This window comes from Osmerus eperlanus, chromosome 7 (assembly GCF_963692335.1).
Source record: "Osmerus eperlanus chromosome 7, fOsmEpe2.1, whole genome shotgun sequence".
Taxonomy (NCBI): domain Eukaryota; kingdom Metazoa; phylum Chordata; class Actinopteri; order Osmeriformes; family Osmeridae; genus Osmerus; species Osmerus eperlanus.
In genome coordinates this window covers 14,900,120-14,922,586 of record NC_085024.1, presented here as the reverse complement: position 1 = coordinate 14,922,586, position 22,467 = coordinate 14,900,120, and the positions used below count along the sequence as shown (strand labels likewise).

Sequence of the window (22,467 nt, the reverse complement as noted above, 5' to 3'; positions counted from 1 at the left end):
CTCTCTCTCTCTCTCTCTCTCTCTCTCTCTCTCTCTCTCTCTCTCTCTCTCTCTCTCTCTCTCTCTCTCTCTCTCTCTCTCTCTCTCTCTCTCTCTCTCTCTCTCTCTCTCTCTCTCTCTCTCTCTCATACTCTGTTTATCTTTTTCTTCCATGTCTCTCTCTGTCTTCCTTCCTTCCCTCTCCCCCCCCCCCCCCCCTGCCTCTATCCCCAACACAACACACAACAGAGACGCCAAATCAATAGAAATGATGGAGCTTCTGGAAGGTCATTGTGCTGGAATTCTGGCTGATAGGAGACAACACGGTACCAACCGACAAACAGACCCTTATTCTGCCAACCCACAGAAACTTGATTCCCCCTCAGCCGATAACACGTAGGTTCACTGGCAGTTCCCACACAAACAGAAAATACACACACACACACATGTACACACACACAGACATCCAACAAGAACCTACAGACACACTGTCCTCAATGTAAACAGACATCCAACCGAGCACACGTGCTATACGGAGGCACAGACATTAATCGCTCCACCATCCAGCGCCATCCAGCTGACGAGAGTGCGAGCAGGCTTCCAAAACCCCCGTCAGCATCAGCGCTACCACGGCAGCAGCTAGGCAAGCGACAGCGAGGAAGGCAGATCAAGCAGCAGGACACACAGAGAGAGAGAGACAGAGAGAGAGAGAGAGACAGACAGACACAGACAGACTCGAGACAGCAGTGTGGTTGTTGCTCACAGTGTATTCGATGGTCCCCTTGGGTCTCTGGAAGGACATGCGCCTCCCATCCTTCCTCTCTGGGGTCTTCTTCTGGCCGGTATCTGAAAGCAAGCGGGGCAAGGTACGCATTACGTTCATGTTCCTCTCTCCCCCAGCTTGTCACAAGCTGCAGATTCCCAGCCCTGTGGGCAGACAGCTCATTCGTCAACGACGAGCGTGCGAGCCAGCCAGCCAGCGTTGTGAGAGCCGAGCCTCTTCCGTCCCCGCTCTCTCTCTCCCTCTCTTGCTCTCTCTCCCTTGCTCTTGAGCGCGCGCTCTCTCTCTTTCTCTGTCTCTCACTGTCTCTCACTGTCTCTCTCTCACTCTCTCTCTCTCACTCTCTCTCGCCCTATGCTGAGCACACTGATAGGCGTTCAGTCCTGTTCACCTTGCCTTCCCTGTCTGTCTCTCTCTAGCAGACACGGAGCAGTCTGACCTCCATCAGAGAGCTGCTGGGAGGGTTGGAGGGACTAGGGGAGGCAGAGGGCTGCTGCGATTGGGGTAGGGTATGTGGTATGGGGAAGGGATGGGGTAGAGTGGGAGGAAGGTGGGGGGCTGTGGTTGTGTGTAGAAATGAGGTTTGGTGTGGTTAAGTCTGGGAAGCTAAGTGGCTGGGAAAGGTTGGGGCAAGGTAAAGAGGCTAAGGCAAGGCTGGCAGACTGGGGGGAAACTGTATAATAACATGCTGTAGAGTACACTACCCCCGCACCCACCCTTTACCCCATTTGATCACACACCCCAGCGTGTTCTTCAGAAGCTGGAGTAGCCATAACAAGTTCCCCACTTGTGCATCAGTCACCTCACGGCTCGGATAAAAACATGAGTCATTCACCAGGCGTGCTATTTCTGGGGCTCTGGGCTGCAGAGAGGAACGAGGGAACGAGGGAGGGAGGGAGGGATGGAGGAGAGAATCAAAAAGGTTTCAGGTACAACCATGACTCCTGTCAGGGGCTGGAGCAAAATTAACTCTACACTAGCAGACATGAACTTCCTGCTCTCAGAAGGAGAAACTGGACTGTAGCTCAGGAACACTGTAGAGGTTCCAGAAGGAGAGCTTTGCTTGGTCATACCTCACACCTCAGCCTCACTGTGTACTGTGTCGTTGAAAGGTTGTCACTGTTTAGGTAGTATATATGATCTGTTTGTGGATAGTGTTTACAGTGTGCACTGTGAAAAATGTCAATAAAATGACATGGAAAGTTATACGATTTGTGTTGAAAATCTTCAGAAGATTTGTGTTGGTTTTTTCGCTTTCACATTTTTTTCCCTTCTTTTTAGTGATAGCCGGTGGGATTATATTGCCAAATGGGATGTGTTTTCTACTTGATAGCCCAGTAAATGCTGTTAAGGTAGCGCTTAACACTGCCGAATACCCTGACCCTTTGTACCAGGAAGCTATGTTTCTGACTCAGCCAGACACTGTCTATTCAAGTCTTTCTGAGGGTATTGGGAGTTCACTTTACAGTGGAGGCGTTGAGAAGCTTTGTTTATATTGATAAAACAGCCAAACAATGCGAGCGATGCCGTCGTCTACAGCCTAGTTTGAGATGGCCAGTCAAGTCATAACTCAGGCATTGTGTGAAATCTGAGGTAACTTGTGTTATGACCCAGCTAAAATGCCGCCCACTTCTAAAACAAATATGAGAGAGAGGGAAGGAGGGAGAGCGTTGATAGTAGGGAAGACAAAGGGAGTGGGAAAGATAGAGAGAGAGAGAGAGAGAGAGAGAGAGAGAGAGAGAGAGAGAGAGAGAGAGAGAGAGAGAGAGAGAAGAGGATGAGAGAGACAGAGAAAGAAGGGGGGGAGACAGAAGGATACATTAGCAGTTGTAGGGTGTTGCATAGTGAGCGAGAGCTCGATCTAAAATTAAACCACCACCAGGATTGTGCCACCAGAAACAGGGGCATTCTTTCACACTCTAGAAACACAGAGACATCCTCTGTCTTCACAGAAGACTCTCTGTAGTCCAGGAAAACACTCGCGTCCTCACCTACCAGAAACCACATACGCCTGTCTAGAACATTCTGTTCTGTTTGTCAAGTATTTATAGGATGCTCTACATAAATATTCATAATGAGAAATGGTGGGGAACATACAGCATGTATCGTTGTTCTTTATTTGGCACGTCTGAGTGTTATTTGATGTGACAAGCAAGAAGGAACTGCCCGTTGGCCATAGCCAATCAGCATTACTAGTCTGTTCCCATATAAATGTTACGTAACACAGCGTAACACAGATGTGACATTACCTGTCAACTAACATTCTGCCAAAAGAACAGGTGGGTAACTGAAGCTGTTCCACCAAGCTTCTGTGTCATCAACTGTTCCTCTGTCATTCTAGCTAGGAGCACTTAGAACAATATCAGGTGACAGTATTGGTGGGGCGACTTGGTCTTGTGACTCAGTCTTGTGAAAACAAAAGTCTGTCTCATGTTGAGATGGGCTGGTCACAAGGAGCCTGGCTCAACAAGAGCTGTGTCTACACCCGGGATGCATGATGATGATGATGAGGATGACAATGCCTGGGTATGGTTCTGGCCTACAGGGAAGGCCATCAGGTCTTGGAGATAGCAGGCATGCGGTCCAATGGACTTCTCTCCCTCAGTAAATTCTAGAATGTGTTTGTTGACAGAGGACTGAGGGGCAAAGGGGCATATCATGTGTGTGTGCATTGGTGGGGAGGTTGGGGAAGGCAGCAGAGCGAGAGAAGTCCAGAGCTCTCCTCTGAATCTGGGAATATTGTTGCAAAAGTATGGCCATTTGTTCCATTAAGCAACATTTTAATATCACAATGCATTTTGTGAGTCACACCAGCTGTATCCTAACACAAAATACCAACCTGAACAGCAAAACAAAAATAATTCAGTTGAGGGCAAGCTACTGAAATGAAAACCACGGTTATTTCAAAACGTCTGAAATGACTCCTAATGAGGACTGAGAAGGTATTCATAAATGCTTTAAGAAGTAATGGTCCAACCCGGCTGAGTGGGGTTGAATGTGTGCTAAATGTCTAACCAGAGCTAAAGTGTGTGTGAAAGCTTAGGAAATCAGCAGTGAAAGACAAAATGATCTCACACCCAAGGACACCTCACGCAACTTTGGTTACACACACGCGCATACGCACCACAGCAGTCGCTTGTGGCACAAAACTACATAAACCGATTATCTCGTTTAATACCTTCAATTACTAAGTAAAAGAGGGAAAGTCACTCATTGGAGAGGATTGTCTAGCGGTGATAAATTGAGCACGGAGCTTGTGTCAGCTGGTTCCTCAGCATAACCAACGGCCACACTGGAAGATGTTGTTCAGAAGAACATTTAGTCTAATGCCAACAGTTTTCTTTAGTTCACTTGGGAAACATGGAAGCATAGAGAGGACACGTTGTCTTTTAGTCATCCTCAAACACCCTCCCAAAGCCCAACACACAAAGTTCGAGTGAAAGATCTGTTGAAGCAACAACCATTTATATTAAGCGCAGGATTAGTTATCGAATTTTGACTTGGCACTGACTATGACCAATGATCTATCGCTCTTAATCAAAACATGACGATACGAGAGCAAACAGTACAGCAGATCCTTTCTCCAGAACAGAATGCTTACAGCTATAACATACAGAGCAGGAGGGTGCCCAGGTGGCCTCTGTACTCTGACATACCTGCGCTGGCAGCCAGGAAGCCATTGTAATGCATATATATTAGCCTAGTAAGCTATCCCACTAAACACAGGAAATAAAGGATGACAGCAGCCTCCCTTGGCAGACCCTCCCACCAGCTCCAGCACATAACACAGTTTCCTACAGCGGCGAATACAGTGGCTGCTCTACACACACACCACCTTGACAGAACCTGCACACACACCAGCTCTACAGAGCCCATACACACCACCCAAACTAGCCAACCCACAACCATACACCACCCTCTATGGGAACTATGTATGTCGTGTCAGACACAGCCCCCAGTCTTCCCTGCCCCCTCATTAGCACACGCTCCAGGTCAATTAATCAAACCCTGATCCTGTCAGTGGCTCTGCGAGTGTCACCCCCATCCAGACTTCCTCATTAGCGCTCACTCCAGGCAGACTAATCACACCACGAGCCTGCCATGGGCTCTGAGGGATATGTGTGCAATATCGCTGCCTTTGGAAATGGGTCTGGAGACTAAGGGACTCTATAAAACACAGAGGAGCCTAGCAAGGCCCCGGTGTACCACACAGTGAAGCATGGCTTGGTCTCCTTGAAATCTCAGATGTTTCAGGCAGGAAGACTCAGTAATAGTTAAGATGCTGTATTCACAGTACTCTTTGTTTCGGCGTTATGGTTCTGCTCTGCTCTCTCAACATCCGTGGCAGAGAGCTAAGTATATCGGTGATTGCCACAGCAAAAAGAACCAAGGGTGGAGGCTGGAATAATGGAGATAACATAAGCAGAGCGATGACTGCATAGTGTGTCTCACTTTAAGCAATGTTGGAGTGCATGTGAGTTCCTGGTTTTTAAATCGACAGCCCTGTGAATGTAGAAGGGGTGATTTGCTGTGTGTTTAATGACGGTGGAATGCTGACTGACAGCAAATGCGTCTCAAAGTGAACCAGCTCTGCTTCTTTTTCTTTCAATGCTAGCTTGTAACAATGTGTCTCAAATTGTTACATCTCAATGCCTTTACACAAAATAACCATCACAAGATGTTTTTTTTTTCAAAACAGTGCCACTGATGTTAATTCATCAGACAAAAGCAATCAATCCACCTGTCAACTGATGAGCCTGATGATCTATTTTCTCTGCTGTGTCAAGCCTACAATGCTTGCTTCTTATTGACCCCTCACATGTTAATTACAACCTGTTTGTTTTTTAGAACAGTTCCACTGATGTTAATTCATCAGACAGAAGCAATAAATCAACTAGTAAACCGATGAGCAAATAATTAACAATCATAACCCTAACTAGTGAGACAGAGGCCAGGGGCATAAACCTGCCACATTAAAAAGGCTGTGCAAGGCTTCCATAGTTGCAACACTTCCGTAACAGGATGTTCAAAGCGTTACCGTTTCCTTTAATAAATGTTTTGTTACGCTTTGTTGGGGCAGAACGTGCCCCAGTCCACCGCAGTGTCAACGTCTGATTGGTTCATCCCTTTTTCAGATTTCGACAGGTGAACCCTGCATCTTTGTAGCGTCGTCCGTCTCCTCTCAGGTTACGAGTCAGTACCAGATGTGATGACCTCAGCAACAATAACAACAACAAACACGGCTGGATCGGGTCGCAAAGCCAGGGGACCAGAGGGAGGAGGCTGTTGCCCTGGGATATTTTTACATTTTAGTCATTTTATACGGCTAGCTTTGTCCAAATCTGATGTCAACAACCACATTGCCAATAACACTCTGAAGACACAGACCTTAGTGTCCATGCTGTCCAAATGTAACTCAGTTACTCATATACAAAATCAGTTTGTAAGTGTAATCTAAATGGCCTAGCTATGTGTGACAGTATGCTACAGTACAGCAGAGCACATACGAGTATGGAACAGTACATGTCTCACAGAACATCAACAAACAATTAACTAAAGTCGACCTTAATCTTGGACATTGCATGTTAACAAACCTGCAGTCGAGTGGAGATAGAGTGTCTGTGACATGTTGAGTGGAGCCAGTGGAACAGAGGATAGTCGGGACACGTCAGCTGTGCTGGGAGGAGTGACCACAGCTGTGCTTTAGCCATCGAGCAACAGAAGCGCTAGGCTGGTATGTGTCACCAACATTACAGTCAGCTCTGCACCCAACCCAAGTTGTCCAATGGGGTTGGGGGAGGGGGGCTACAGAGTCAGTGAACATCTCTTCAAGACCTCTCCTTGTGGCCGAGAGGTGAGAGCTGACAGCTAAATGAACATTCCCTCACTAAAGCAGCAACACCCACCCAGGATGTTTATGTCTGTATCCCATCTGAATTCTTGAGTGCCATATCTTTTTAACAGAGACATCTGTGAGGAAGGCACTGACAAGAATAATAATGCGGTAAAAAAAAAAGAAGTGTGGAGGGGTGGGGGGCGTGATATTTAATCAATAAAATGAGCATAAATGGCAGAATGAGAGTGAATATGTCTCTCAGGCAGTAGGTAAACAAACAGCTGTTTCATAAGAGTGTGTGTTGATTAGTCAGACATCGACCTTGTCCATGAGAGAGGGTGCCCATTGCCCCCCTTCCCCCCGCCTCCCCTCCCCACCAGCTTGTGGCTGGTCCGTTTTTTTTCCTTTTTTTTGGAGCAGCATTTATACTAAACAGACACAAAACAAATAGCGCATACTCTGCAACCCTGCTCAGATCAATCTGTGGTCAGAGGTGGGTCAGGCAAGGGGGCGGATTCAAGTGACATGCCGTAAGTAGGGGAGTCAGGTGGCTGAGTGGTGAGGGAATTGGGCTAATAATCCGAAGGTTGCCAGTTCGATTCCCGGTCATGCCAACTGACGTTGTGTCCTTGGGCAAGGCACTTCACCCTACTTGCCTCGGGGAGATGTCCCTGTACTTACTGTAAGTCGCTCTGGATAAGAGCGTCTGCTAAATGACTAAATGTAAATGTAAGTAGATGCTAATGTCAGCACAGAACCCTGTGGTTTTCTAATGTACTGGAGGGGTTCTTGTGGAGGGGGGTGGATGACAGTCAGCAGATGAACACCACCAACGTATACTACCTCTGCAACTTGTGATGTGACTGTGCAAGAACAAACATATCTCTAAGTTCTACAACAACAGACGGCCACACGCAGCAAATGAAAGATGGTTAGCAACACATCTTCTTGTGTCATTTATACTAAATCTCACAACCTATGCATTAAAATGAGTCTCCAAACCAGACTTGTCAGAGTAGGGGATACTATTGTTCACTCTGCTATTGTTCCCACAGCTAAGCCGCAGGCAGAGGTTGTCCACTTCTCCTGCAGCCTCTGGTAATGAATACTAATGATGGACGACCCATTGTAATCTTGGCCTACTCAGCCCAGAGCAATCCATAGCAGCACCGGGGCCCAAGAGCTGGGCCTGGTCCACTCTGTGTCCGACCACAGTGAATGTAAGTGGGTCGAGCTCTCAGAGGTCCTGTCCTGCTCATTCTTCATGGCTGGGACAGGAGGGGCTGGACCCTGCTGAGGCCTGGCCAGTTAGCATACCTCTCAGGGTCTGTCTGGGTCCGGGGTACGTGTGCGTGTTTGTAAATCTGCTGACTTGCCTGCCTACCTGTCAGCCTGCGTGTCTGTCTGCTTGCCTGCCTGTCTGCCTACCTGTCTATCAGCCTCCCCTTACTGGCCCCCTGGTGGTGTGCCCCCATCTCCCAGTCCAACCCTCCATTGCTTCGTCTCTCCCCCCTCCTTCCATGTCCCCCGCCCCCCAGGGTGGAGCTGAGAGAGGGGGCCAGTGGGAGCGCTAATGAACTGAGCTGCCTTCACTGGTGTTTCCAGAGCAGCAGTGGAACGTGTGTCTTATTAATCCTTGTCCTAATTAGGCCAAACAATTAACCTGGCTGACATGGAGCCTGAGACTGTACACAAGACTGGAACAGGGAGGAGATGGGAGCCCCTAAGTAGGCTACAGTCTGTGCTTTCTGCACACCCAGGAATTATGATAGACTAATTATGTTGGAACTTTTTTGTTGTTGTTTTTTTACATCTTACAAGACATATTTTGATAAGATGGATGGTGGGGGTGTTTCTTGATGAGGAGGGGTGTCCTAACATAAGATATGTTTGACTTATTTATAGTAAACAGTTGACTAATTGGATTTATTAAGGGTGCACTGATACAGTCGGTCTTGGTTGAAGTATAGTTGCATGAAGAAAACAAAATCAGAACACTGTAATTATAACTGTCTGCCCCGAGGACGGTAGGTATAGGTTTGTATATTAGGGATTAGACTCACTGGTTACGCATGCACCTCTTCTGCAAACTTACTAAATAGTTGGAATGCTTAGGGGGTTACTTGTCCCCAAAATAAAGTTAATTGGTACGCTGGTTCCTTTTGACTACATTTAATAACATACAGGCTCATAGTAAACGGACGAATCTAAAAGAAATAACCACTGCTGTGAAAAAGACGGTACAAACGTGTTGTAAGTGTAATTCGGCAGAGACCTGTTGGAGATAGCAGAGAGATTTCCTGGTCATGTGTTTGAACCGTGGTCAACAGCTCAACTGTGACAGATCGCCGTCTTGTGTACTGCAGCATGGTGGTTACGGCTGTCCTCCCCTTTTCAAGATTAAACGAAACCAACAACTAGGCCTACCAGATTTTGCATTATGTAGCCCATTTAATTATAAACGTAACCTTTATATCCTGCATCATTCAATGCCTCAATTTAAAAGCCGTACGTGCGTGTAAACTGCGATGTGTCAGTAGCAGCAGTGCAACTCCTCGTGTCAGTAGTCACGGACTCCAGTCACTTGAGCAAATAGCCTGCTAGAAAGTTGTCAAATAAAAATTCTACCTGTTTTTAAGTAGGTGTAGCTGATATCACCACGTGCGGACGTATTAATTTGATCCGAGGGTGAATCTTGAACGACCTCCTGGTTGGAAGAAGTGGGCCAGATTCTGCTCGAGACAGCGTCTCTGACAGCTCGGGCGCTGCTCCCGGTGAACGACAAAATGTAGTTCATAACTACCGAAAGACAAATCAAATAGCAAAATGCATGCTGCCTTGTAACCAAAAAACTGCCTAGATAGTAGGCTAACAATTGCCTTGCATAGCCGATATCCTATAACTTCAGGGAAGTCGGAGTTACAGGAACTAAGTCACGTAAACAACCGCAAAACTTTTTTTTACTCGGGGTGTTGTCGAAGAGCGTAGCAGATAGCCCAGTCAGCAGGGCAGCACTTCTGTGGCTCGTTTCTAGTTGCATTTATAGTCGACGTTGGGGACTAACAACACAGAAAATGAACAATACTTTTCAAATGACTGAAACTGCCAGTGTGTCAACTGGCTAACAATTGAGCGTGGCTTAAATCCAACACAGGATCGTTCAGTTATATTAATGGGATCATTCTGCAAAGGTGGCGGTTTTAAATGCAACAAGGAAAGTATTGAAAATGATTTGAGACTACTCTGTAATAAATTGACGGGATTGTCGTCACTCACTACAGTCAGTCCCCCCAACATGAATGCACTCTTGGATTCCCAGACCTCTGACATAAGTGTCTGATCACCTTCTCTCAGAGGACGAGTTGGCATTTGCTGTGGTCAAATGAGTGTGTGGGAGTGAAAAATCTGACGGAGTAGAACTTGCAGGTCTAATAATTGGGGAGCTGATTTAGGTAGTGAACTGGAGAGTGAGTGATGCATTATTCATCGAGAGAAAGGGAGAGCGAGAGAAGGGGAGGATGGAAGAAGAGAGAAAGAGAGACAATGTTTCAATGGAAAAAGGGACAAAAGCAGATATTTTCCTCCCTCATCCAAATGTGTTGACGAAATTCAGACATGATGGCGATATCTCTTGTTCAGATAGTAAAAACTAAAAACTAATTGTATAGAGTCCATCGTGATTAGTTTAAATTAAGCATGGATGTTTATCTGCTCTGTCTCCAGAATACAGCACTCCACCTGCCGGTAAGAATCTAAAACAGCAGGCTGACGCCAGTGACACATCGATTCCTCTTCCTGACACAAAGTAGGCTACAAACAGATTTACTCGCTGTGTGTGTATCAACTATTTCAAGTCAAAAAGAGCCCAACTAAGTTAATACATTACCAACAACAGGCTGGCAAATACACATCAAATGGTAAGGACCAATTGAAACAAATGATAAGTCTTCCTGTCTGTGTGCTCATTGCTGAAATGCTGTAACTCATCTTAAGCATCAGTGACCTTGTCCACTGTCCGCACCCTGCTGAGCTCCTTGGCACTGGGGTAGGGTGTTGTCACTGGCCCTGAACACAACAGGCATGTTGCCAGACACCACCTGGTCCTGACCACACACCCACCTGCATACTGTAAATGAAAAAGCTAACATCTCCAAAGTGGAAGAGACACCAACAAGTAACCAAAATGATTCCTCACTCAGCACAGACTCCTAGTCTTTCTTGACCTCATTCCTGCTTTATATCCCCATCATACAATGTAATATACTGTAGATGAGGCCCAGAGCAGTGGTCCTATCACCCCACACAGGCTTGGGGATCCTGCTTTCAGGGAACCTGCTTTCTCCTAAGGTTTTGTTTCAGCCTAATAGGTTGAGATAAAGTTATAATCCTATAAGAAGCAGAAGACCTAACAGTAGAGTAGAGTCTAGTTGGGAGCCTCTTTCCCTGCTGGCTGCCTCTGCAGGTCAGGCAATTAAGCTAAAGTATGATTTGAATTACGGCCGGAGAGATCCAGTCTACTCATTTCAGAGACGCTGAATGAAATGAGTCTTATTGAGAGGAAAGATTAAAACGCCTAGTTCTACTGCTGGTAACAGTCTTGAGATGGAAGCCATTTTGCTCTCATTCTACATTCAAGTCTCAGGAGCGTTGAGTGGATTTTTACTGACTTTGCAACCATATTACTATTGTATAACTCTCTGTTGTTGAATTTTGCAGCAATGGCCTTGTGGAAAAAGACTGAAGACTGAGGCCACTGAAATAACAGATACGCTAGGTATTTAATTGGTGATTCTCTTTATGCTCTGTAGATTAAAGGCTGGAGTACAGTGGAAAATGTAGTCATGTCTGTGTCTGTGTCTCTGTGTGTGTCTGTGTGTGTGTGTGTGTGTGTGTGAGAGAGAGAGAGAGAGAGAGGGCCTGGGTAGAACCAGGGAGGCAGCGGCCTTGGAATCCTAGAAGAGGAACGATTTTAAAACAAACAGGAAAAGGCGTCTAAACCCATTAATAAATTTTTGCACTGGCACCTTACATAAACCCCCCATAAACACACAAAAACCCAAACCTCAGAGGAACATCTGTCTGTTTCTGGGAGCTGTCCTCTGTTAACTGAGGAAATCACCCTAACATAAATGTAGTGAGAATTCACTCATGCTGCACCAATGCACCTGCTGGCAAACACAAGCACATTGTGTAATAATTGCGAGGGATTTGAAGCACGCAGATATCTTGAAAAGCATAGCAATCAGGCCTCTGTGGTGTCCAGAGCTGGTGAATAGACAGTGATGGCATCTTCAGTCAACAACAGCATCTGGGAGAGAACACCAGAGAATAGCTGGAATGACTCAGAGAAACCAGCCTATCCTACACCCACACACACACACACACATCCACACACACGCATGAGCACGCACACGTGCGGACACACATGCACCCACCCTTCTCCGAAGCGACTGGGAAACACAATATGCCTGCCTGTCTTCAATGCAAATGATGAACATCTTAACTTTCAGCACCAAGTGAAGACACACCTGGTGGTGCAGCATGGGAACCTGCGTTAGCAAGATGAGACGAGGCCGATCTGTGGCACTGCTTGATCTGGAGGTATTGAGATAGTAATCACCATTTGCCGGCGTTACGTAATCGTGATTGATGGCCCTCGGCCGAGGCCATTAAAGCCCTGCTCGCTATTCTTCATACTGAAACGGCTCTCGTTGTTAACATCTCCAACGCTCTGTCTTTTCTCGTGCAAAGATGTGATTCTAATGTCCTCCCCACAGCGAGAGAGGCTTTTATGATATGCCATCTCCTCCTCCTCCTCCTCTTCCCTCAAATTGACCTCTGCTGTAGTTAAGCAGAGCAGAGACGAGACTACCAATTACCCTGCGCTCCACAGGGCCTTGGCCTATGAGCAGCCAGGAGGGAATCAGAACAACCAATCATAGCCAAGACAATTTTCTCTCTCTCGCTTCCTCTCAACTTCTCTCTCTGTCTGTGCATCCCCCCCCTCTCGCCCCCACCGTCCACCGTCAATCCAGTGTGCTCAAGGCCAACAAAAATTCCAGTGTCCGAGCCTTCCCAGGGTGCATTGCTGCTGTCCTGGGCCTTGACCTGACCTGCGGAATCGAACGGAAAGCTCTCCCCCTGTCCGAATGGAAAACAACAACCTAAACAAAGAACCGTAATCACTTGAGAGGCACTGCGCTATTTTTAGAAGATAAGCAGCTTGTCACAGTCTATTGTGTTCTTTTATTCATCCGGACCCCTCCCCTCCAATTCACAGAACTCCAGAGTTTTGGTCATTGTTCAATGAAGATTTGAAGGCACAGCTGTTAAAATTCATCCCAAAAATGCTCAAAAATTTCCTCCAAGGAGAGGGTCCTGCCTGCTCCGTCTGGATCAGATCTCAATCCATCTGAAATCTCCCGTTTCAAATTTCAAGCTATAAAATGTTTATCCTCTCAACTTAATTCGTATCACTGGATGTTGGCTGGGTCCCACATGTAGTAATGTCTTTTTAATGTGTGGTCTGGTCAGAGACCCTAATCATTAACCACACCAGTCTCAATGTGCTGCCCCATCCTCTCCCTATCCCCAGCCTCCAGCATCTAGCCTCCAGCCCCCTGTTCCCAGCTCCCCACTCCCAGCCAGGCAGCCCTGGGTGGCCACTGTGATGGATGGCCACTGGCGTCAGAGGCGGCCATCTTTTACCGGCGCCTCTCTCGCCCCTGCTCATGGTCATCCATCCTCCAGGGGTGTCTGTGCTGTCTCCAGCTGCCCCTGAGGCTCGGTGGCCCCAGGACTGATGACCGCTAGCTTAGCTGGAGACGAGGCTCCGCTCCTGGGTTTGGGAGCTGTCCGCCCCCCCCTCTCCTCCTCCGCCTCTCTGGTGGGCTGGAGGTTTATGGTGGGGTGACTGGCTGGCTGCACACCCCACCGTGTGTCACATACACACCCCGAGAATGGTTTAAGAGGGGCTACAGAGAAAAAGACAGAGAGAGTGAACGGTAGGAAGGAACGGTCGATTAAAAGATAAACATAGAAAGGTAGCAAGAAGGAGAGAAAACTTAGAGAGAGAGTCTTAAAGAGAGAGAGTGAGACTTAGAGAGAGAAAGAGGGAGTTAGAGAGATGCACTCCCATCAGACATGCATCACTGCTCCCTTCACGTAGGAAATTTATTAAAACAATAAAGCTGGAGTCTTGCTCTGAGCACTGAGCCTGCCATAAACCTGACAGAGCAGAAGACCAGGGAGGGACGCAGGCATCATCACGGAAATAAACAAAACACATTTTCTTTTGACGTCAACGGCTGCTTTATTATCTCTATTGAACTCGACCAGCCAAAATGAATGGCATTCTCTTTAAGCCCGACACGGTCATATACTGCATCATTATGTTGAACAGTCTACCGTGAATAGAGATGAAGGCTGGTGCATGGATGTGCACAGTACTGCCAGGAAGGCCCCCTCAGACTCCCACTCTCGGTGACGTGGGACACAGATTGCAGGGTGGCACTGCACGCATGGACGGCATGAATATGGAGGACTGATGTCGGATGCTTGGACACGAATGAGCTCGACACGTTACCAGAGCCAGGGTGGGTTGTCTGGCCCGGGCCAGGCTCCAACCACAGCAACCAGAGCTGGGTGATGGAAAAGGTTGACGAAGAGAGAGAGAGAGATAGAGAGGGAGGGAGAGGAAGAGGAAGAGAGGGAAAAGGAAGAAATGAAGTGGGACGGCCAAAAACAGCAGAGGTTGACGATTGAAACGAGACACACAGCACATTTAACACATTTAGTTCATCTATATGAACCATTGGCTGGTTGAGAGCGCCCTTCCAACTCCAGGGGGAGGCGGGATGGTCTGCATGGTGTATCTGTCCCCCATTAAACTGCCGTCACCGTGGACACGTTTCATTCATCACTTAGCATCGCTGGCTTCACACAGACGGAGTGGCTTAATGAATCCCTCCCCGAGGAAATTCACTGGACGGATAATTTGTAGTTTGAATTACGGGCCGGCCACATATTATGCCAGCTGAGGTTGAAGTTATTGTAGCCCATCTACTCTGGTAGAGTTGAGGGGGATGTTCATCACTGCGAGGGCCCTCAGTCAAACTGCTACTGTACTGTGGTGCAGAACCTTCCTATAGATGAGGACTGAGAGAGATGAAACCACACACACGCATGCTCTCTCTATTCTTCACGCAGTCCTAACAGTTTGTCGGATTGTAATTGTGAAATATATCTTCGTTATCATGCATATACAGATGTATCTTCACACTGTTGTTAATACAGTCATTTCTCACCGCGTTAGCTTGGCTGCCATCGGATTGATAGTTAGAAAGCGAACACGACTTTCACACAAGGCTTCCTTGCTAGTCAGGTTGAAATAGCAGGTTTAGTCTGTCTTTTGTATGGTCTGTGGATGGTGGCTTGACGCTGAAACAACTACAGAATGAAATATGCTCTACATAACTTCTACGTCGAGGCAAAGGGATTTTCAACTGCTATGAAAAACAAGAGCTGAAATTGTTAAGGATGTTCCGACGTAACAGTATACATCAGATTATCTGTCCAGGACTTTTCAATCCACTCTAACTTATTTGAGGAGTTAGAGAGAGAGACAGGGGGGGGGGAGATTAAATGCTGTGCACGGTTCTGTATGTACACGGCAACGTCGCAATGTTCCAGCAAGCTGACATCCAGGCCCAGATAATGAATGCGGTGGGCGCTGACCCGTGTGTGAGGACTGCATACTGCTCTGCCAGCTAAGGCCTGCCTGCCGGCTAGTCTTCCTCAGACAGTCTTTCTCAGATAAACTAGAACATGACAACCTCAACCTGGGGCCCACTCCATGCAAAATCCTCATTAGAATAAGGAGAGGGTGAGATGAGGGGGAGAGGGAAGGAGAGAAGGACGGAGGGAGATGTGCGAGGATGAGTCATCGGTTTCGACTCTCCGTTGCTCGGCTCCATGTCTGAAGGGCTAACTTCCGTCCGCCATGTCTAGCACCCTGACCTGTGGTCAGGACACACTGATTGAACGACTCTGACTATTACCGGGGGAAAATTTCAACTTCAAAAACATCACTTAGGTGAGTCAATCTGCATGTCTGACTGTGAGGTGAACGACCGGCACAGTGCCTGTGATGTACAGAGGCAAACAGGAATCCCACAAAGCCACTGTAGACCAAAGGAATTCTTTGAGGATCTGAACCTCCATGGTGCTATGAATCCTATTAAAGGTTGTAGAAAAAACATGCACCGTTTTGTTGTCAGTACGTTTCTCTACTGCTTGTGGGCGTTGGAAGGTGGGTAACCAAATCAGACCAATCACGAGACAGATTCTACCACAGGTTGTATAGGTTTTCATTTATTTTCCCGACCTAGTTATGCCTTCCTTTGGTAGTTACGCCTACTGCATCCGTGCATGAGCACTGAAGAGGTGGGAAAAATATAGCCGTTTGCAAGTAATGGGATACCATAAATTCATGAGCAAAAAACGAAAACAAATATTACCGGTTATGTGGAGTGGCAGATCTTATTTTCCCTCCCCATGAAATGAATCAATAGGAGTGGCCGGCTGGCGAGGCCTCGGAAAAATGCTTACTCTTCATCTGAGCTCTATGTAATCAATCTCTGCTGGAGGATGGCTGGAGCCTTCTCCAAACTAAGTGAGGAAACAGTAGGATTACTACTGCAGTGGCATTTATAAATTGAGGACGAGGAAAAGAGGGCCGCGGAGAGACTCCGAGTCAACGTAATTACACCGGCAGGCCAATAAATCGGGCCCCTGGACCTTTAACGGAACACGAGCAGTAAATCCAGCGCTGGCCGGAGCGGCGAGAACAACAATGTTTGGGTTGCCGTGTAAAAGGTAAACGGACCCTGTGGCCAGGGTTGTGAATCTGGGTGTCCTCCAGCCTGCCTCGTCGGCAGGGTGGAGGTTGGTTGATAGTTGGGTAATTTAAAGATGGCAGGACAGTGGCTGCAGGGTCACGCCTGCCCATAAAGTCTCACTGTACCACACCACAGAAGACTTATATCACCGTGGGTAAGTCATTTATGTAAGTTATCGTACGTATAAATTATAGGTTGTAATGTTGTTTTCCATGGGGCATGTAATGTCCCCGACTGGAGGAGTTTCAAGGATGAACATTGTCTGGATTGTTGCACCAATGGTATTAATTAATCCACAAAGAGCACACAGCTAAACGTGTTGTGGCCATGAGGAAGAATCTTAGGTAACACTTTATAATAAGTCAACGCTTTTTGGCATTTACAAAGTGTTAACTAATAGTTAGTTAATCCTTTATAAAACATTTTGAAACATTAACAATACATTATTAAATAGTTAATAAGCTTATTATTAAATGCTATGTTAATCATTAATAAACACTGTTAAACATTATGGATTTGATTCATAATACAATTCATAAGGTGTTTGATAACTGCATTACCATACTTTATAGACAGCTTGTTAATATAGTTGCAAACCAGTAGTTTATAATCTGTTAATGGTACATGAGCTGGTATAGAAAGCATTAGCAAATGGTGAACAAACCATTTACATTACATTTACAAAGCATGAGTAAATAACTAACAACATATTTACTTATGTCTTTAATTAATGTATGCCAAGTCGAATACATGATGTACACTAATACTTAGCAGATGTCTTAACAACTATTTTATAAACACTTACTAATGATGCAACTTGTGATTAGTAATGCAAGTTATAAAGCATTTACTAACTGTTAGTTAAGGCTTTTGTGTTATTTATTAAGGTGTTCTTGTCCATTCTCAAACCTCACATTCACAAAGGTATCATAACAACTATTTTATAAACACTTACTAATGGTGCAACTTGTGATTAGTAATGCAAGTTATAAAGCATTTACTAACTGTTAGTTAAGGCTTTTGCGTGACCTAATCTAAAGTGTGAACTATCTATGCCTTATTAAACATTTATAAGTTATTTATTAAGGTATTCTTGTCCATTCTCGAACCTCACATTCACAAAGGCTGAACATAGGTTTCTCAAAAGGAAACAGACACAACACAATGTGATACACAAAATTACTATTTTATTGAAGTAATGACAGGCATGTGTCTTACTAACTACAGTACTTAGTTAGCTCTACTAGCCGAGAGTGACAGCGGTCGATACGTTATAACCTCAGTTTGATATTTCCCGGCATGACCGAACGGTCGAGGTTAGTAAGTTGTTTATTATATGGCATTTTTAGCTCTTTTCATTTAAAACATGTCGTTTTGTTCAGCTCTACTCAAGTCTTCACACGGTGTGTTTCAGGTGTTAGCACCTACAGTACCTAGCAACCAATCTGAAATCTGAGCAACCAAACCTAGCAATCTGCCTAGCGCTTGTCGTTTATATCTCTGTGTTCACGCTTTTCTGCTCTTTTAGAAAGTTAAGAATTTCCTCGTCGCTGTTGATGTCTTCATTGTCATCTGGATAGTAAAACTCCTCGATCTCGCTCATTTTGAAGATGACATCAGCGGAGGGCAATAAGAATACGTAGCGTTATCAGACCGCAGGTCAATACGCGCATAGAATATAAAGACTTAATACGCGGCTGGCATGACTACCCATTAGCCAATCAGAACGCTCGTACTGTTGTTGCAATTGAACCAATATGCTGTTCTTATTGGATCAGAAGACGTTCTCAAAAGAGTTGTTGATATGTTGCCTTGGAGATGTAGTGACGTCACCAGTACAAGTGCAGCTGATTGCTCTGACAAGATGGCGCCTGCTCCAGATTCGCAGTGTTTGATTTGGGATCTTCCCACATATTGTTGTAGCGTTAGTATATAAGAAACCAAATGTTTACTCTTCGACAGGTCTGCAAACGCCTTTGAAAGCAGAGATTTGTTAAAACGTTTGTTAACCGAGACCGTAGGTCGAGGGTTACATCGTTTTAACAAATTGAGGCGACAAAGCGTTTGCTGACCTGTCGAAGAGTAAACATTTGGTTTACTTTGAGTAGCTAGCTAAACATTTGCAGTTTATTACAGCCATTTTTTGAAAATAAAATACAGCTTTGGATAACCAACTTTTATACCAATTCTACTGTATTGCTTCTTAATGGAAATAAAATACTATTTTATTACCCAGGTAAATAAATTAACAGCTATTTCTTCTAAAAAACAAAAACACAACATCTATAGGCCTATAGTCTTTCTATAAATGCTTAATAAGGAATAAATAGTTCACACTTTAGATTAGGTCACGCAAAAGCCTTAACTAACAGTTAGTAAATGCTTTATAACTTGCATTACTAATCAGAAGTTGCATCATTAGTAAGTCTTTATAAAATAGTTGTTAAGATATCTGCAAAGCATAGTGTACACCCTGTATTCGACTTGGCATACATTAATTAAAGACATAAGTAAATATGTTGTTAGTTATTTACTCATGCTTTATAAAGGTAATGTAAATGGTTTGTTCACCATTTGCTAATGCTTTCTATACCAGCTCATGTACCATTAACACCTTTTAAACTACTGGTTTGCAACTATATTAACAAGCTGTCTATAAAGTATGATAATGCAGTTATCAAACACCTCATGAATTGTATTATGAATAAAATACATAATTTTTAACAGTGTTTATTAATGATCAACATAGTGTTTAATAATAAGCTTATTAACTATTTAATAATGTATTGTTAATGTTTCAAAATGTTTTATAAAGGATTAACTAACTATTAGTTAACACTTTGTAAATGCCAAAAAGCGTTGACTTATTATAAAGTGTTACCGAATCTTACATGCTGTGTGACATTGAGGCAACTGGAGTAAGTTGGAGACTTTTACAGCTTTGCCTGTTGTGACCAGGTGTGTGTACCGTAACACACATCCCATGCGCACACACATGCACACACACACACACATCAACCCAGACACACCGTTCTATTAGCTAGCTAACCTTGTTTTATGGAGCCAGGGGTTAAATGTATTGTTATGTTTCTCTGTCTATCCGTGGAGAGCAGAAGAGCCCAACCCAGTCTTTAATCTAGCCTGACATTGAGGAGGACAGAGCGGGGAAACATTCGACAGCATCATCCTCTGAGCTCCAGGGTGATGGAGGTGTACAGGCATGACACTCTCCATAACTCAGTTATCACACACACACACTTGAGCAAGCGTACAACCGTACACACACACCACGTACATATCCTCCCCACCAACATATGCACACACTCGCAAAAGCACACACTCACACACACACTCATATGCCTCCCCGACACACACACACGTGCTTTGCCCTGCAACCACCTTGTTTGCTGTTAGATTGATGAAAGCCAGATATAGGGAGTCAGTTTTATGGGCTGGGTTGGATCTGGGACCCGGAGTCTCCTTATTGGATAACCCACCTGAGGGCAGCATCCTCAACCTTCACAAGACCGACGTCCTTACATCGAATAACAAAAGAACATTTGATTCAGTCATTAAAATAACTTTCAGTTTGCTTTTTACGCAGTTTCACCTAAAAAGGACAAGAAACCCTTTCCCGGTAATGAATGTGTGTGTTCACAAACGTGTGTGTGTGAATGTGTATGCATTTGCAAATATACGTGTGTGTGTGTGTGTATGTGTGTGTGGGCCGGCTCAGACAGGACCTCAGAGAGGTTGAGGAGGAGAAGAAAAACAGGGATGACGATAAAAGTCAAACGCAGGGAAACACAGGTGACGTCCTAAGTGTGTGACCACGCCAGCCTCCCAGCGGCCCCCGGCCCCCGGGAGGACAGAGAAGAGGACGGCTGACCTTTGAAGAAACAGCTCTCCTGACCCTTCCACCTACTGGCTCTGTACATCTATGCCACACCTTGAGGCTACACACACGCAAACACACACACACACACATGATCACCAAACACATACACACACACTCACTGTTCCGGAGGTGGAACTCAATTGGTGATAGGTTAAAGCACCCACCGTGTTCAGAGAACTCACATCAGCAACATCCTCTCTGGGATGACTGCTGGCAATTGATTATTGATTGATTTGAATTCCTTTTTTTAATTTTTTTTATTACAGTTATAGGGTAGTAGTTGCAGTACTGTAATAGTTGCTGGTGTACATGGGTTTATTGCAGGTTAAATTTTTATTTTCAGAAGTGTGTTTTGGGGCACAGGTCCTTCCTATCAGCTCTGAGCCAGGCTGTCCCAGCCATGCAGACGCGTGGAGACCTCCACACAGGCTTAACTGTGGAGGGGGAGAGGACAGGATTACTGCCTCCGCCTTAAAAACCAGTGTGTGTGTGTGTATGTGTGCCTCAGTGTGGCTAAAGCTCTATTTTGTGGCACCCATGGGAGTCTGTGGACTCTTCGTGGAAGTTTGGGGAGTGGAGGGGGGGTGGGGGGACGACATGGGCTTGAGGCAGGATAAACATGCAGGGAGGCAAAGTGAGAGAGAGAGAGAGAGAGGAAGAAAGAGAGAGGAGAGAGAGAAAGAGAGAAGAGCTTTCTACGAGTGTTGTATTTCCAAGCTCCAGTATGCTGTGTCGACCAGGCAGTGCCCTGTTTATCTCAAAACACACACACACACACACAGGCCCTCAGGCAGCTTGGCTGGCATGTGCAGTGTGGTGGCAGGAAGAGTGTGTGTGGGTGAGGGGGGGCACTGCTGGTGTGTAACAGATAGTTTGTCCTTCTCTCTGGGGGAGAGGGATAAGGCCTGGTACACACACTATGGAGGCCCACCCATGGGACACATCTCAATACTCTCAAGTGGCTTCCTTTGATCTCGTGTTGCAAACTTGCGTTTGCTATTGGAAATATAGCAGTTAGGCTACTCTCCTCTACCCGCCCTCTCTCTCTCTCCTTCCCCTCCCTCCGCTTCCATGGACCACAGCCTGTTATTAAGACCAGCGCTCAGCCTCACCTTGGAAGATAAACAGCGCAGCAGGCAGGAGAACTGCTTCATGCTCTGTTTGCATCCACAGCTGTCAAAGACGACAGGAGCAGAATGGCTTTCAATCCAAGCAGAATTTAAACTGAAACAGATCCTTTCCGACGACTACATTAATTTATGTTTCACGTCGCAGGGAGGATGACTGTTCCGTCTGTGTACGGTAATTGCAGCCCATGGCAACTGTTACTAAGTGTAAACAAGAGCAAGGTTCCACCTGGAACGATTTTCAGAAAACAGAAAAACAGTCCTGATGATTCCTCCCCCGGCAATCGTAACTTTCAGCCCCAACGATGGTTAGCGACCAGCCAGGCAGCACATCCACACATGTGACTTTAAATCTCCGAGCACAAGGTGAGCCAAATCCCTGTGTTGTTCGACGCAGCACGTAAACGATATAATAATAAAAACAACATTATTTATCTGCCCCAGGGGTGCCAGCAGCAACACAATGAGACACCACACACGCAACAAAACAAACTGGAAACAACAACAGATGAACCCCCCCCCCAGCCCCAGTCCCCCCCCAGCCCCCCACAGCCTCCCCCCCCAGCCCCCCCTCCGCCCCAGCCCCCCACCCAGCCCCCCACAACCTCCCCCCCCAGCCCCCCCCCCCAGCCCCCCAGTGAATGGCCCAAGGCGGGTTAGAAGCTGAACTAGACATGTTGAACCCCTGAGGAATTCCTTACTGCCTGAGAGTCTCTTTTGTGGAGTTAATAATTGGCAGCAGATACACATGGAGAACAGGTAAGTATAATGTAATACCTCCACGTCCTCTCCTCTATTCTCCATCCTTCTCTGCTAAGATAAGCCAGGCTGAATGATAAAACCTCCACTTCAGACCGATGGTTAGAGCAAGGTACCGATGTGTTGTACCTGCCTGCCCTTGAGACAGATACCCTGCCCCCCCCCCCCCCCATACACACACACTTACA

General features: G+C 46.0%; 1 protein-coding gene across 3 annotated transcripts in view; it reads right to left on the bottom strand.

The window, feature by feature from the left end:
* The window catches only part of oxr1a (oxidation resistance 1a), a 37,263-nt gene extending 27,670 nt beyond the window's left edge, over window positions 1-9,593 (bottom strand). For 2 of the 3 annotated variants that reach the window (XM_062465141.1, XM_062465143.1), the window contains exons 1-2: window positions 9,225-9,593; window positions 743-825 (exon numbers count right to left, since the gene is read on the bottom strand). In XM_062465141.1, coding sequence (XP_062321125.1) covers window positions 743-825; window positions 9,225-9,393 — 252 coding nt within the window. In that variant the 5' untranslated portion in view covers window positions 9,394-9,593. The remainder of the gene's footprint in view (window positions 1-742; window positions 826-9,224) is intronic. The other variant, XM_062465144.1, reaches the window with a different exon arrangement.
* Window positions 9,594-22,467: the final 12,874 nt, after the last annotated feature.